We start from the raw sequence: 13946 nt of genomic DNA, 5'->3' as shown, positions 1-13946 counted from the left end.
CAAGGGGTTTGGTGACAGCTCTGCCAATGCCCAAAGGGTTAAGTGACAGCTCTGCCAATGCCAAAGGGGTTGGGTGACAGCTCTGCCAATGCCAAAGGGGTTGGGTGACAGCTCTGCCAATGCCCAAAGGGTTAAGTGACAGCTCTGCCAATGCCAAAGGGGTTGGGTGACAGCTCTGCCAATGCCAAAGGGGTTGGGTGACAGCTCTGCCAATGCCAGGGGTTGGGTGACAGCTCTGCCAATGCCATACGGGTTGGGTGACAGCTCTGCCAATGCCCAAGGAGTTGGGTGACAGCTCTGCCAATGCCCAAGGGGTTGGGTGACAGCTCTGCCAATGCCAGGGGTTGGGTGACAGCTCTGCCAATGCCAAGGGGTTGGGTGACAGCTCTGCCAATGCCAAGGGGTTGATTGACAGCTCTGCCAATGCCAAAGGGGTTGGGTGACAGCTCTGCCAATGCCCAAGGGGTTGGGTGACAGCTCTTCCAATGCCAAGGGGTTGGGTGACAGCTCTGCCAATGCCAAAGGGGTTGGGTGACAGCTCTTCCAATGCCAAGGGGTTGGGTGACAGCTCTGCCAATGCCAAGGGGTTGGGTGACAGCTCTGCCAATGCCAAGGGGTTGGGTGACAGCTCTGCCAATGCCTAGGGGTTGGGTGACAGCTCTGCCAATGCCAAGGGGTTGGGTGACAGCTCTGCCAATGCCAAAGGGTTGGTTTTTCGTAGATCTTGGTCTCAATAGTTTTCTCTTTGTTAATGTAAATATTTAAATCCGATAATTAATAAATCAGCAAAATCCTGAAATAGGGAGGATTGCCCGTCCCATAGGATGGAGCTGCCGATCACCATACACCTACGAATCAGTTGCTGCCATTTCGGACAGCTACAGATGCACGGCCATAGCATTGTCCATACCTGTTGGCAGCACGAATGGAGAATCGGTCCTTAGTTTTGGCTCAGAACCTGCAGCGTACAATTTTACATAAAAATCCCCAAGTGTGACGGCCGCCTAAAACACATTTATAAATAGAAACGTATTAAAAATATATTTTTTTCTTTTTTTCAGGGTTTTATTGCATGTTTAAAGGGGTATTACGTGATTTGTGACAGATGGATCTACAACATCAGACCTTTGGCTACTATAACGGCATGGTGCACATTTCCAGTAATGGAAGGTAAGTGCTTCATCTATGCTGAGCATCATGTTGTGGTTGTGAGTCAGACGCACGCTGGTGCTGAATCACTACTTGTATGACAGGAGGTAGAACAGATGAGGAAGTCTGAGAAAAAGTGTCCACTAAGCACCTGCTCTGCAAAATACTTAAGGGGAAACACCAGTTATTGCATAATTTGCTGTATACCATATACATCTTGTCACTCAAAGTGGAATTTATAGGTAACATAACTTCTAGAACAGTATTACCACCATATAGTATAGGATCTAAAAATGGGCTGATCCTTATAAATATCTGTAATGCCCGAGCCTGTCCGGACCTTGGCGCGGTCCTCGGCTCGTGGTGTCCGGCTGAGACTTCACCCTTAGCCTTGTTTCTTATTTGATTTAATGTTTTATTTGCACTTGTCTGAGCACTAATACAGCTCTATCCTTCTGCTCTGGTGATTGATTTCTTACCACACCCATCTATTCCCTCTGGTTACTTAACAGTTAACCTCTATTTTGCTCAGTTGATTGGTCTTTCCACTCACACTTTTCACCCTTTACTGTGTGTCTGGTCCAATCTTGTCCCAGATCGGGTTTCCTACTTCCTATGAAGTGTTTCAATGCTCTGTTCTCTTTGCTAGCTATAAGTCTTTTCTTGTAAAGCGTGCTAGTGTACCCCTTGAGTCTTTGCACTTTGTCTGCTACACCCGGCTACCTGACTTTGGCTTATTGTACCTCTTTGACCTCGCTATTTGGATCTTGCTTTTGTACCGCGTCCCGACCCTGCCTGAACTCTACCTGTGGTTGAGATAATATCATGATAAGATACTAAAATCAGGAACATGAGCAGGGAAATACGAGAAATGCGACTGTAAGAAAGACGAGAAAGAGACTTAATGGTGAGAATTTATTAAAACTTGTGCAAAGAAAATGGATCAACAATAAAGAAATGCAGATTTGTCATTCCCAATAGCTTATGTAAATATCTGATGGTTGTTATGGCAGGCAGTTCCAGATTGTCTCTTTTACTAGTATTGATGCATTTCCTGCATTGTGATGATACAAAACACTTTAGAATATACTCCCTCCATGTCTCTGTATTACTCTGTATGTGATACTATTAAGCTTCAGCTACTACCAGGGCCATATTACCATTGCCATACCAGACCTGACCAATACCACCATACTGTGCCTAGATAACACCGCCATACCAAACTTGACCAATACCGCCATACTGTGACCGGATAACACCGCCATACCAAACCTGACCAATACCGCCATACTGTGACTGGATAACACCACCACACCAGACCTGACCAATACCGCCATACTGTGACTAGATAACACCTCCACACCAGACCTGACCAATACCACCATACTGTGACTGGATAACACCGCCACACCAGACCTAACCAATACCGCCATACTGTGACTGGATAACACCGCCACACCAGACCTGACCAATATCGCCATACTGTGACTGGATAACACCGCCATACCAGACCTGACCAATACCGCCATACTGTAACTAGATAACACCGCCTCACCAGACCTGACCAATACCACCATACTGTGACTGGATAACACCGCCACACCAGACCTGACCAATACCACCATACTGTGACTAGATAACACCGCCATACCAGACCTGACCAATACCACCATACTGTGACTGGATAACACCGCCATACCAAACCTGACCAATACCACCATACTGTGACTGGATAACACCGCCACACCAGACCTGACCAATACCACCATAATGTGACTGGATAACACCGCCATACCAGACCTGACCAATACCACCATACTGTGACTGGATAACACCGCCATACCATACCTGACCAATACCACCATACTGTGACTGGATAACACCGCCATACCAGACCTGACCAATACCAACCTACTGTGACTAGATAACACCGCCTCACCAGACCTGACCAATACCACCATATTGTGACTAGATAACACCGCCACACCAGACCTGACCAATACCACCATACTGTGACTGGATAACACCGCCATACCCTACCTGACCAATACCACCATACTGTGATTGGATAACACTGCACACCAGACCTAAACAATACTACCAAACTGTGACTAGATAACACCAATACCACGATACTGTGACTGGATAACACTGCCACACCATACCTGACCGCCATACCGGGCCTGACCAATATCAGCATTCTGTGACTGGGTAACACCGCCACACCAGACCTGACCAATACCACCATACTGTGAGTAGATAACACCGCCATACCAGACCTGACCAATACCACCATACTGTGACTGGATAACACCGCCACACCAGACCTGACCAATACCACCATACTGTGACTGGATAACACCGCCATACCATACCTGACCAATACCACCATACTGTGACTGGATAACACCGCCATACCAGACCTGACCAATACCAACCTACTGTGACTAGATAACACCGCCTCACCAGACCTGACCAATACCACCATATTGTGACTAGATAACACCGCCACACCAGACCTGACCAATACCACCATACTGTGACTGGATAACACCGCCATACCCTACCTGACCAATACCACCATACTGTAACTGGATAACACTGCCACACCATACCTGACCGCCATACCGGGCCTGACCAATATCAGCATACTGTGACTGGGTAACACTACCATACCAGACCTGACCAATATCACCATACTGTGACTGGGTAACACCACCATACCAGACCTGACCAATACCACCATACTGTGACTAGATAACACCGCCATACCAGACCTGACCAATACCACCATACTGTGACTGGATAACACCGCCATACCAAACCTGACCAATGCCACCATACTGTGACTGGATAACACCGCCACACCAGACCTGACCAATACCCCCATACTGTGACTGGATAACACCGCCATACCAGACCTGACCAATACCACCATACTGTGACTGGCTAACACCGCCATACCATACCAGACCAATACCACCATACTGTGACTGGATAACACCGCCATACCAGACCTGACGAATACCAACCTACTGTGACTAGATAACACCGCCTCACCAGACCTGACCAATACCACCATTTTGTGACTAGATAACACCGCCACACCAGACTTGACCAATACCACCATACTGTGACTGGATAACACCGCCATACCCTACCTGACCAATACCACCATACTGTGATTGGATAACACTGCCACACCAGACCTAAACAATACCACCATACTGTGACTAGATAACACCACCACACCAATACCACCATACTGTGACTGGATAACACCGCCACACCATACCTGACCGCCATCCTGGGCCTGACCAATATCACCATACTGTGACTGGGTAATACCACCATACCAGGCCTGACCAATATCACCATACTGTGACTGGGTAACACCACCATACCAGACCTGACCAATACCGCCATACTGTGACTGGATAACACCGCCATAACAGAGGAGACTAAAAAATAAATAAATAAAATAAAAAAAAGTTGTTTCCTTCCCCCTGCTCCCTGGTGCTGTCCCCCTGTATTGTGCTGCCCTAGGCACTGGACCACCTAGTGGTATATATGGCCCTGGCTACCACTTGGTGGGGTATTAACTGCACATACATATCACTACTGTGTCATACAGTTTATTATACATATAAAATATATAAAATCAAGTTTTTTGTATTTAATGATTTGATTGTTCCTTATTTCTCTTCTTTATATTTCCTGCAATTATTCAAAGTTCAGTCTGTATTTCCCATGGCCACCAATAACTACTGCTCCTCTCCTACATCTGACTAATCAAACATCTTCTACTGTAGAAAGGAACAGAGAAGCAAATAGGGAAGAAAATATCACAGTGGTGTATTCTCTCCAGTCTGACACAGTGCTCTCTGCTGCCACCTCTGTCCAGGTCAGGAACTGTCCAGAGCAGCAGCAAATCCCCATAGAAAGCCTCTACTGCTCTGGACAGTTCCTGACATGGACAGAGGTGGCAGCAGAGAGCACTGTGTCAGACTGGAGAGGATACATCACTTCATGCAGGACATACAGCAGCTGATAAGTACTGGAAGACTGGATATTTTTTATATAGGAGTAGACTACAAATCTCTGGCACCAGTTGATATAAAAGATTCTTTGTTGTTGTTTTTGTTGTAGCTGAACTTCCCCTTTATCAGCTGTAATCCAGCAGCCCAAAGTACCAGTAATCCTGCAGGACACTCACTCGCTGTAGCTCCCATGCCTTGTTTTAGCATGTAATACAGAAACAAGAGAAAACAGATCCTTCTGGTGAGTAATGACATTTTATGTTCTGTCGACCTATATCAGACATTCATCCGGTAATTACAGAAGAATCTGGAAGTGTTAGTCCAATGCTCATGGAGTGTTATTTATTGCTGCCATCGTCCTTGGTTTAGATGTCCCATATACATATAGTTAATATAGTGCGGACCGGGACTTGTTTCCTCTCTGGCGCTGGGAAATGACTGTTCAGCATCTGAAGATCCAGCAGATAAAGGAGTAGAAAACTGTTCTAGGTCCAAACTCGGCGAATAGATGCTAAAAGATATAATAGAAATTTGAAAATTGAGATACACATGTCCAAAAAAATTTAAAATAAAAAAATAAAAAACACTCAGGTACACACACACACACACACACACACACACACACATACTTTTGTATGTATTTTTTCAATCTATAGAAGTTTATGGAGGAAAAGTGCCAAAAACTCAAAGAATAAAAAACCACATCTAGAGAATGCAGCATTTTCCAAAAACTGACGCTGTCCTAAAACAAATCAAAGTAGGTATGGCATTTCATATATAACTATGGACTCCCAGCTAAGGGTGCATTCACACATTCATAAATTTTGTAGACTTATAGACAGTAAATGCATGTCCTGGATTGTTTCCCTGCTCGGCATGATTTATTAACCTCATGCCAGCAGGGGTAAACTGTTTGAATCTCCACAGCACTGTAATGACAGGTAATGCCATAGGATTACTGCTGTCCTGCCTCTGCCATCAGCCATAGGATTACTGCTGTCCTGCCTCTGCCATTAGCCATAGGATTACTGCTGTCCTGCCTCTGCTACCAGCCATAGGATTACTGCTGTCCTGCCTCTGCCATCAGCCATAGGATTACTGCTGTCCTGCCTCTGCTACCAGCCATAGGATTACTGCTGTCCTGCCTCTGCCATCAGCCATAGGATTACTGCTGTCCTGCCTCTGCTACCAGCCATAGGATTACTGCTGTCCTGCCTCTGCCATCAGCCATAGGATTACTGCTGTCCTGCCTCTGCCATTAGCCATAGGATTACTGCTGTCCTGCCTCTGCTACCAGCCATAGGATTACTGCTGTCCTGCCTCTGCCATCAGCCATAGGATTACTGCTGTCCTGCCTCTGCTACCAGCCATAGGATTACTGCTGTCCTGCCTCTGCCATCAGCCATAGGATTACTGCTGTCCTGCCTCTGCTACCAGCCATAGGATTACTGCTGTCCTGCCTCTGCCATCAGCCATAGGATTACTGCTGTCCTGCCTCTGCTACCAGCCATAGGATTACTGCTGTCCTGCCTCTGCCATCAGCCATAGGATTACTGCTGTCCTGCCTCTGCTACCAGCCATAGGATTACTGCTGTCCTGCCTCAGCTACTAGCCCTAGGATTACTGCTGTCCTGCCTCTTCTACCAGCCATAGGATTACTGCTGTCCTGCCTCTGCCATCAGCCATAGGATTACTGCTGTCCTGCCTCTGCCATCAGCCATAGGATTACTGCTGCCCTGCCTCTGCCATCAGCCATAGGATTACTGCTGTCCTGCCTCTGCCATCAGCCATAGGATTACTGCTGTCCTGCCTCTACTACCAGCCATAGGATTACTGCTGTCCTGCCTCTGCCATCAGCCATAGGATTACTGCTGTCCTGCCTCTGCTACCAGCCATAGGATTACTGCTGTCCTGCCTCCGCTACTAGCCCTAGGATTACTGCTGTTCTGCCTCTTCTACCAGCCATAGGATTACTGCTGTCCTGCCTCTGCTACTAGCCCTAGGATTACTGCTGTCCTGCCACTGCTACCAGCCATAGGATTACTGCTGTCCTGCCTCTTCTACCAGCCATAGGATTACTGCTGTCCTGCCTCTGCTACCAGCCATAGGATTACTGCTGTCCTGCCTCTTCTACCAGCCATAGGATTACTGCTGTCCTGCCTCAGCTACTAGCCCTAGGATTACTGCTGTCCTGCCTCTGCTACTAGCCCTAGGATTACTGCTGTCCTGTCTCTGCTACCAGCCCTAGGATTTCTGCTGTCCTGTCTCTGCAACCAGCCCTAGGATTACTGCTGTCCTGTCTCTGCTACCAACCATAGGATTACTGCTGTCCTGCCTCTGCTACTAGCCCTAGGATTACTGCTGTCCTGCCTCTTCTACCAGCCATAGGATTACTGCTGTCCTGCCTCAGCTACTAGCCCTAGGATTACTGCTGTCCTGTCTCTGCTACCAGCCCTAGGATTACTGCTGTCCTGCCTCTGCTACTAGCCCTAGGATTACTGCTGTCCTGTCTCTGCTACCAGCCCTAGGATTACTGCTGTCCTGTCTCTGCTACCAGCCATAGGATTACTGCTGTCCTGTCTCTGCTACCAGCCATAGGATTACTGCTGTGCGGCCTCAGCTACAAGCCATAGGATTACTGCTGTCCTGCCTCTGCTACCAGCCATAGGATTACTGCTGTCCTGCCTCTGCCATTAGCCATAGGATTACTGCTGTCCTGCCTCTGCTACCAGCCATAGGATTACTGCTGTCCTGCCTCTGCGATAAGCCATAGGATTACTGCTGTCCTGCCTCTGCAACCAGCCATAGGATTACTGCTGTCCTGCCTCTGCCATCAGCCATAGGATTACTGCTGTCCTGCCTCTGCTACCAGCCATAGGATTACTGCTGTCCTGCCTCTGCCATCAGCCATAGGATTACTGCTGTCCTGCCTCTGCTACCAGCCATAGGATTACTGCTGTCCTGCCTCTGCCATCAGCCATAGGATTACTGCTGCCCTGCCTCTGCCATCAGCCATAGGATTACTGCTGTCCTGCCTCTGCCATCAGCCATAGGATTACTGCTGTCCTGCCTCTTCTACCAGCCATAGGATTACTGCTGTCCTGCCTCTACTACCAGCCATAGGATTACTGCTGTCCTGCCTCTGCCATCAGCCATAGAATTACTGCTGTCCTGCCTCTGCTACCAGCCATAGGATTACTGCTGTCCTGCCTCTACTACCAGCCATAGGATTACTGCTGTCCTGCCTCTGCCATCAGCCATAGGATTACTGCTGTCCTGCCTCTGCCATCAGCCATAGGATTACTGCTGTCCTGCCTCTGCTACCAGCCCTAGGATTACTGTTGTCCTGAATCTGCCATCAGCCATAGGATTACTGCTGTCCTGCCTCTGCTACCAGCCATAGGATTACTGCTGTCCTGCCTCAGCTACTAGCCCTAGGATTACTGCTGTTCTGCCTCTTCTACCAGCCATAGGATTACTGCTGTCCTGCCTCTGCTACTAGCCCTAGGATTACTGCTGTCCTGCCACTGCTACCAGCCATAGGATTACTGCTGTCCTGCCTCTTCTACCAGCCATAGGATTACTGCTGTCCTGCCTCTGCTACCAGCCATAGGATTACTGCTGTCCTGCCTCTTCTACCAGCCATAGGATTACTGCTGTCCTGCCTCAGCTACTAGCCCTAGGATTACTGCTGTCCTGCCTCTGCTACTAGCCCTAGGATTACTGCTGTCCTGTCTCTGCTACCAGCCATAGGATTTCTGCTGTCCTGTCTCTGCTACCAGCCATAGGATTACTGCTGTCCTGTCTCTGCTACCAGCCCTAGGATTACTGCTGTCCTGCCTCTGCTACCAGCCCTAGGATTACTGCTGTCCTGTCTCTGGTACCAGCCATAGGATTACTGCTGTCCTGTCTCTGCTACCAGCCATAGGATTACTGCTGTGCGGCCTCAGCTACAAGCCATAGGATTACTGCTGTCCTGCCTCTGCTACCAGCCATAGGATTACTGCTGTCCTGCCTCTGCTACCAGCCATAGGATTACTGCTGTCCTGTCTCTGCTACCAGCCATAGGATTACTGCTGTGCGGCCCCAGCTACCAGCCATAGGATTACTGCTGTCCTGTCTCTGCTACCAGCCATAGGATTACTGCTGTGCGGCCCCAGCTACCAGCCATAAGATTACTGCTGTCCTGCCTCTGCTACCAGCCATAGGATTACTGCTGTCCTGTCTCTGCTACCAGCTATAGGATTACTGCTGTCCTGCCTCTGCTACCAGCCATAGGATTACTGCTGTCCTGCCTCTGCTACCAGCCATAGGATTACTGCTGTCCTGTCTCTGCTACCAGCCATAGGATTACTGCTGTCCTGCCTCTGCTACCAGCCATAGGATTACTGCTGTCCTGCCTCTGCTACCAGCCATAGGATTACTGCTGTCCTGCCTCTGCTACCAGCCATAGGATTACTGCTGTCCTGCCTCTGCCATCAGCCATAGGATTACTGCTGTCCTGCCTCTGCCATCAGCCATAGGATTACTGCTGTCCTGCCTCTGCCATCAGCCATAGGATTACTGCTGTCCTGCCTCTGCCATCAGCCATAGGATTACTGCTGTCCTGCCTCTGCCATCAGCCATAGGATTACTGCTGTCCTGCCTCTGCTACCAGCCCTAGGATTACTGCTGTCCTGTTACAGCAGGGTCAGGGATTGGAGGGGGAGGGAGGAGGTGTTACAGCAAGGTCAGGGATGGGAGGGGGAGGGAGGAGGTATTGCAGCAGGGTCAGGAATGGAAAGGGGAGGGAGGAGCTCAGGAAAGCCTCTCTGACTCTTCTTCCTATATAATAAAAGCATTTTTCTAGATCCTGGAAGCACAGACAGATATATGAGAGGTACCAGGTGTCTCCCTGCTGTAACAGAATCTAACAGTGTCAGCAGTTTGGAACGTGAATTACAGCTGACAGATTCCCTTTAATTCCTGTGACCAAAAGGACTTTATTAGTCAGATACATGTAATGATATTTGATGAATTCTTACGCCTCTTGTCTTTTCCCCCAGATGCAGAGGACCCCCATAAGAAGTAGTTTGCAGAAGATGAGGCTGCTTCCAACTACAATCAACATGACGGGAATCTGGGTTTCAGATGGCGACCTTTAATAATAGAAAACAGATCATTAAAGTTGTTGTCCACTGGATAAGGGAAAAGTAAGAGATTGCGGGGGGTCTGACCTCTGTACCCCCCGCTGATCTCCGTATTGGACCCCGGATCCTTTGTTATGAATACAGCCAGGGGTGCGGCATGTGACCCGCTGCTATTAATTCCTATGGAGCCAGTGGAAAGAGCTGAGTAAGCACTCACAACAGAGAAGCCGTGGGTCTGATACGGAGATCGGTGGGGCGTGCAGAGGTCGGACCCTCCATGATCTCTTACTTTTCTCATATCCTGTGGAAATCCTGTGGATTGGGGAAAAGATCAACTGCATTTAATAATATGGAAATAATGCGTCTTACCCCGAGATGCTGTACTGTGTACGTTCATGTTCTGGAACATTCCCGTCCAGGCTGTCCAGTACTTGTACTCGGATCCGTTGTAGAGTGGTGACGTCCCCGAAAGTGACCGTCCGGCACTGGTAAAGCCCAGCGTCAGATCTCTGGAGATTCGTCATATTGATTGTGATTACCCCCTTATGTTGGTCGTCAGCAATGTCAGCGCTCCCATTGGTTCTTCTGTTGAACATCATCCAGTAAGGATGAGCACTGACGACGAGCTGACAGAAGCCGTCCTCATCCTCCTTACACCAGACCTTCTTCCTCCAGCGATCTGCACGTTGCTGATACGGACAAACAACGTTGAGGGTTTCTCCGAGTTGCCCCGAATACACGGTGACCTCCTCACACCGGCCCGGCACACCTGATAGATAGAGACAGACGCCCTCTCAGCCACAATGGAAATTGTCCGAGAAGATTTATAAGATTCAACGTTTTGTTTTTAAGAGATAAATCAAAATTAAAATTATTCAGATATAAAATTATTGAAATAAACTTAAAGGGGTACTCCAGCAAAAAATGTTTTCTTTCATATCAACTGCTCCCATAAAGTGCCAGAGATTTGTAATTTACTTCTATTAAAAATCTTCAATCTCCAATCTTCCAGTACTTATCAGCTACTGTATGTCCTGCAGGAAGCGGTGTGTTCTCTCCAGTGTGACACAGTGCTCTCTGCTGCCACCTCTGTCCATGTCAGGAACTGTCCAGAGCAGAAGAAGTTTTCTTTGGACAGTTCCTGACATGGACAGAGGTGGCAGCAGAGAGCACTGTGTCAGACTGGAGAGAATACACCACTTCCTGCACGACATACAGCAGCTAATAAGCAAATTACAAATCTCTGGTACTTTATGGCACCAATCAATTTGAAAGAATTTATTTTTTGGTGAAGTACCCTTTGAAAGGCGATTTAATGGAGAAGTCTGGCGCAGGGTATGGGGGCCCGGTGATGCGGTGCAGTGTGGACACAAGGTCTGGTAAGCATACCTCCCTTACTATGAAATGATTCCCCCCCCCCCCACTGGACTTCTCCTTTAAGGCTACATTCACACATTCCATAAGTTTGTCCGTAATTAAAGGGAACCTGTCACCGGGTACGCGGGCACAGTGCGGGCTCTGTGCCCACGTCCCTGGTGACAGGTTCCCTTTAAGGGTCAGATTTAGGGCCCCTTGATTTATATTGGGCTGTTCACACTGTCTGTATATTTATGGATTTGTAATCCGCATAAATTACTGACAAGCCTTAGTAGGGACCCTAATTATGGCACAGATTGTCCCATAGAAGTCTATGGGGGCGTCCGTAACTTTTGAGGATCTGTAATTTTTACAGCTGAAAAATCTGTGTCGTCTGCAAAAAGACCGTTCTCACTTATTTAACTTATTTCACCTTCCCTGTAATTGCTCATCTGCAAAAGATACAAAGAGAAAGAGCTGCATTACGGACAACTTGTCTGCGGATTCCGGCCAATTGCAGAAATCATCTACGGTTCTGAAAAACTACTGAACGCGTGACTGTCGCCTATTACACACCTCTATATCAGACACAGATTTTGTATCGGAGAATACTCACACTCATACTCCATACATACACTCACACTCATACTCCAAACATATACTCCATACATAAACTCCTACTTATGCTCTATACCTATACTTATACTCATACTCCATACATATACTCATACTCATACTTGTACTCAATACATATACTCATACTCGTACTTCATACATTTACTCATACTCGTACTTCATACATATACTCATACTCATACTCGTACTTCATACATATACTCATACTCATACTCCATACATACACTCACACTCCAAACATATACTCCATACATAAACTCCTACTTATGCTGTATACCTATACTTATACTCATACTCCATACATATACTCATACTCGTACTTCATACATATACTCATACTCCATACATATACTCATACTCATCCTCGTACTTCATACATTTACTCATACTCATACTCGTACTCCATACATATACTCATACTCCATACATATACTTATACTCATACTTGTACTTCATACATATACTCATACTCATACTCGTACTTCATACATATACTCATACTCATACTCGTACTCCATACATATACTCATACATAAACTCCTACTTATGCAGTATACCTATACTTATACTCATACTCCATACATATACTCATATTCGTACTTCATACATATACTCATACTCGTACTCCATACATATACTCATACTCATACTCGTACTTCATACATATACTCATACTCATACTCGTACTCCATACATATACTCATACTCCATACATATACTTATACTCATACTTGTACTTCATACATATACTCATACTCATACTCGTACTTCATACATATACTCATACTCATACTCGTACTCCATACATATACTCATACTCCATACATATACTTATACTCATACTTGTACTTCATACATATACTCATACTCATACTCGTACTTCATACATATACTCATACTCATACTCGTACTCCATACATATACTCATACTCATACTCGTACTCCATACATATACTCATACATAAACTCCTACTTATGCTGTATACCTATACTTATACTCATACTCCATACATATACTCATATTCGTACTTCATACATATACTCATACTCGTACTCCATACATATACTCATACTCATACTCGTACTCCATACATATACTCATACTCCACATCCAATCTGCAACTAGTCAAACTAACAATATAAACTTAGTCTTATCTCTAGTTTTATCTGGTATTATAATGATGGACTCTTACCCAGCAATATCACAGCGAAGGTGAGTGAGAAGCTTGTGTCCATTTCGGGAGCAGCGAGAAGAAGTGATGCCGCCTTTGTGCTGATGATTGTGCAATCTGCTCAGCTGGGGATATATATAACTGAATACTTACACACACATATATATAAAGGCCATGTGATGTGCGGGAGCCTCATCCCAGGGTACAGCAGGAATATGTGGCAATTTCCTGACTAAGTTAAAGTTACAGTTTCCCAACTAAAGTTATAGTAAAACTACATAGTAACATAAAATGAAGGTTTAGGAGAAGCCGCACATTAGTTTTCTGGTGACTTTGCATAAAAAGGTGTGACTTCTTACATGTAGACACTTCTTATATGTAGACAGGCTGGCATACTGTTCACACTGGCAGATGTGTCATGTATACATTAGAGATTGGTGATACCAGTAAGTGACGAGTGTGGC

General features: G+C 46.5%; 1 protein-coding gene and 1 long non-coding RNA gene across 2 annotated transcripts; one reads left to right on the top strand and one right to left on the bottom strand.

The window, feature by feature from the left end:
• The first annotated feature begins 1081 nt into the window (after window positions 1-1081).
• Window positions 1082-10371, top strand: LOC138767524 (uncharacterized). Its single transcript, XR_011358808.1, has 3 exons — window positions 1082-1170; window positions 5299-5430; window positions 10235-10371. It is a non-coding gene; the product is annotated as an uncharacterized lncRNA (long non-coding RNA).
• Window positions 5140-13578, bottom strand: LOC138767523 (triggering receptor expressed on myeloid cells 2-like). The gene is made up of 4 exons (XM_069945071.1): window positions 13504-13578; window positions 10688-11087; window positions 10214-10327; window positions 5140-5700 (listed from the first exon to the last, which is right to left on the bottom strand). The coding sequence occupies exons 1-4, from the start codon at window positions 13544-13546 to the stop codon at window positions 5532-5534; spliced, it is 726 nt and encodes a 241-aa protein (XP_069801172.1). The 5' UTR covers window positions 13547-13578; the 3' UTR covers window positions 5140-5531.
• Between the last annotated feature and the right edge of the window lie 368 nt (window positions 13579-13946).

Source organism: Dendropsophus ebraccatus, chromosome 11 (assembly GCF_027789765.1).
Source record: "Dendropsophus ebraccatus isolate aDenEbr1 chromosome 11, aDenEbr1.pat, whole genome shotgun sequence".
NCBI lineage: Eukaryota > Metazoa > Chordata > Amphibia > Anura > Hylidae > Dendropsophus > Dendropsophus ebraccatus.
Note: the sequence above shows the minus strand (reverse complement) of the source record. Positions and strands in the feature narration are given on the sequence as shown.

Excerpts from the sequence above, each read along its gene's own strand:
- LOC138767523 (XM_069945071.1), bottom strand. The coding sequence starts at position 13,546 with ATGGACACAAGCTTCTCACTCACCTTCGCTGTGATATTGCTGG. Across the intron at positions 11,088-13,503 it reads CTTCGCTGTGATATTGCTGG|GTGTGCCGGGCCGGTGTGAG; the intron begins GTAAGAGTCCAT and ends TCTATCTATCAG. Across the intron at positions 10,328-10,687 it reads ACACAGTACAGCATCTCGGG|GTCGCCATCTGAAACCCAGA; the intron begins GTAAGACGCATT and ends CTATTATTAAAG.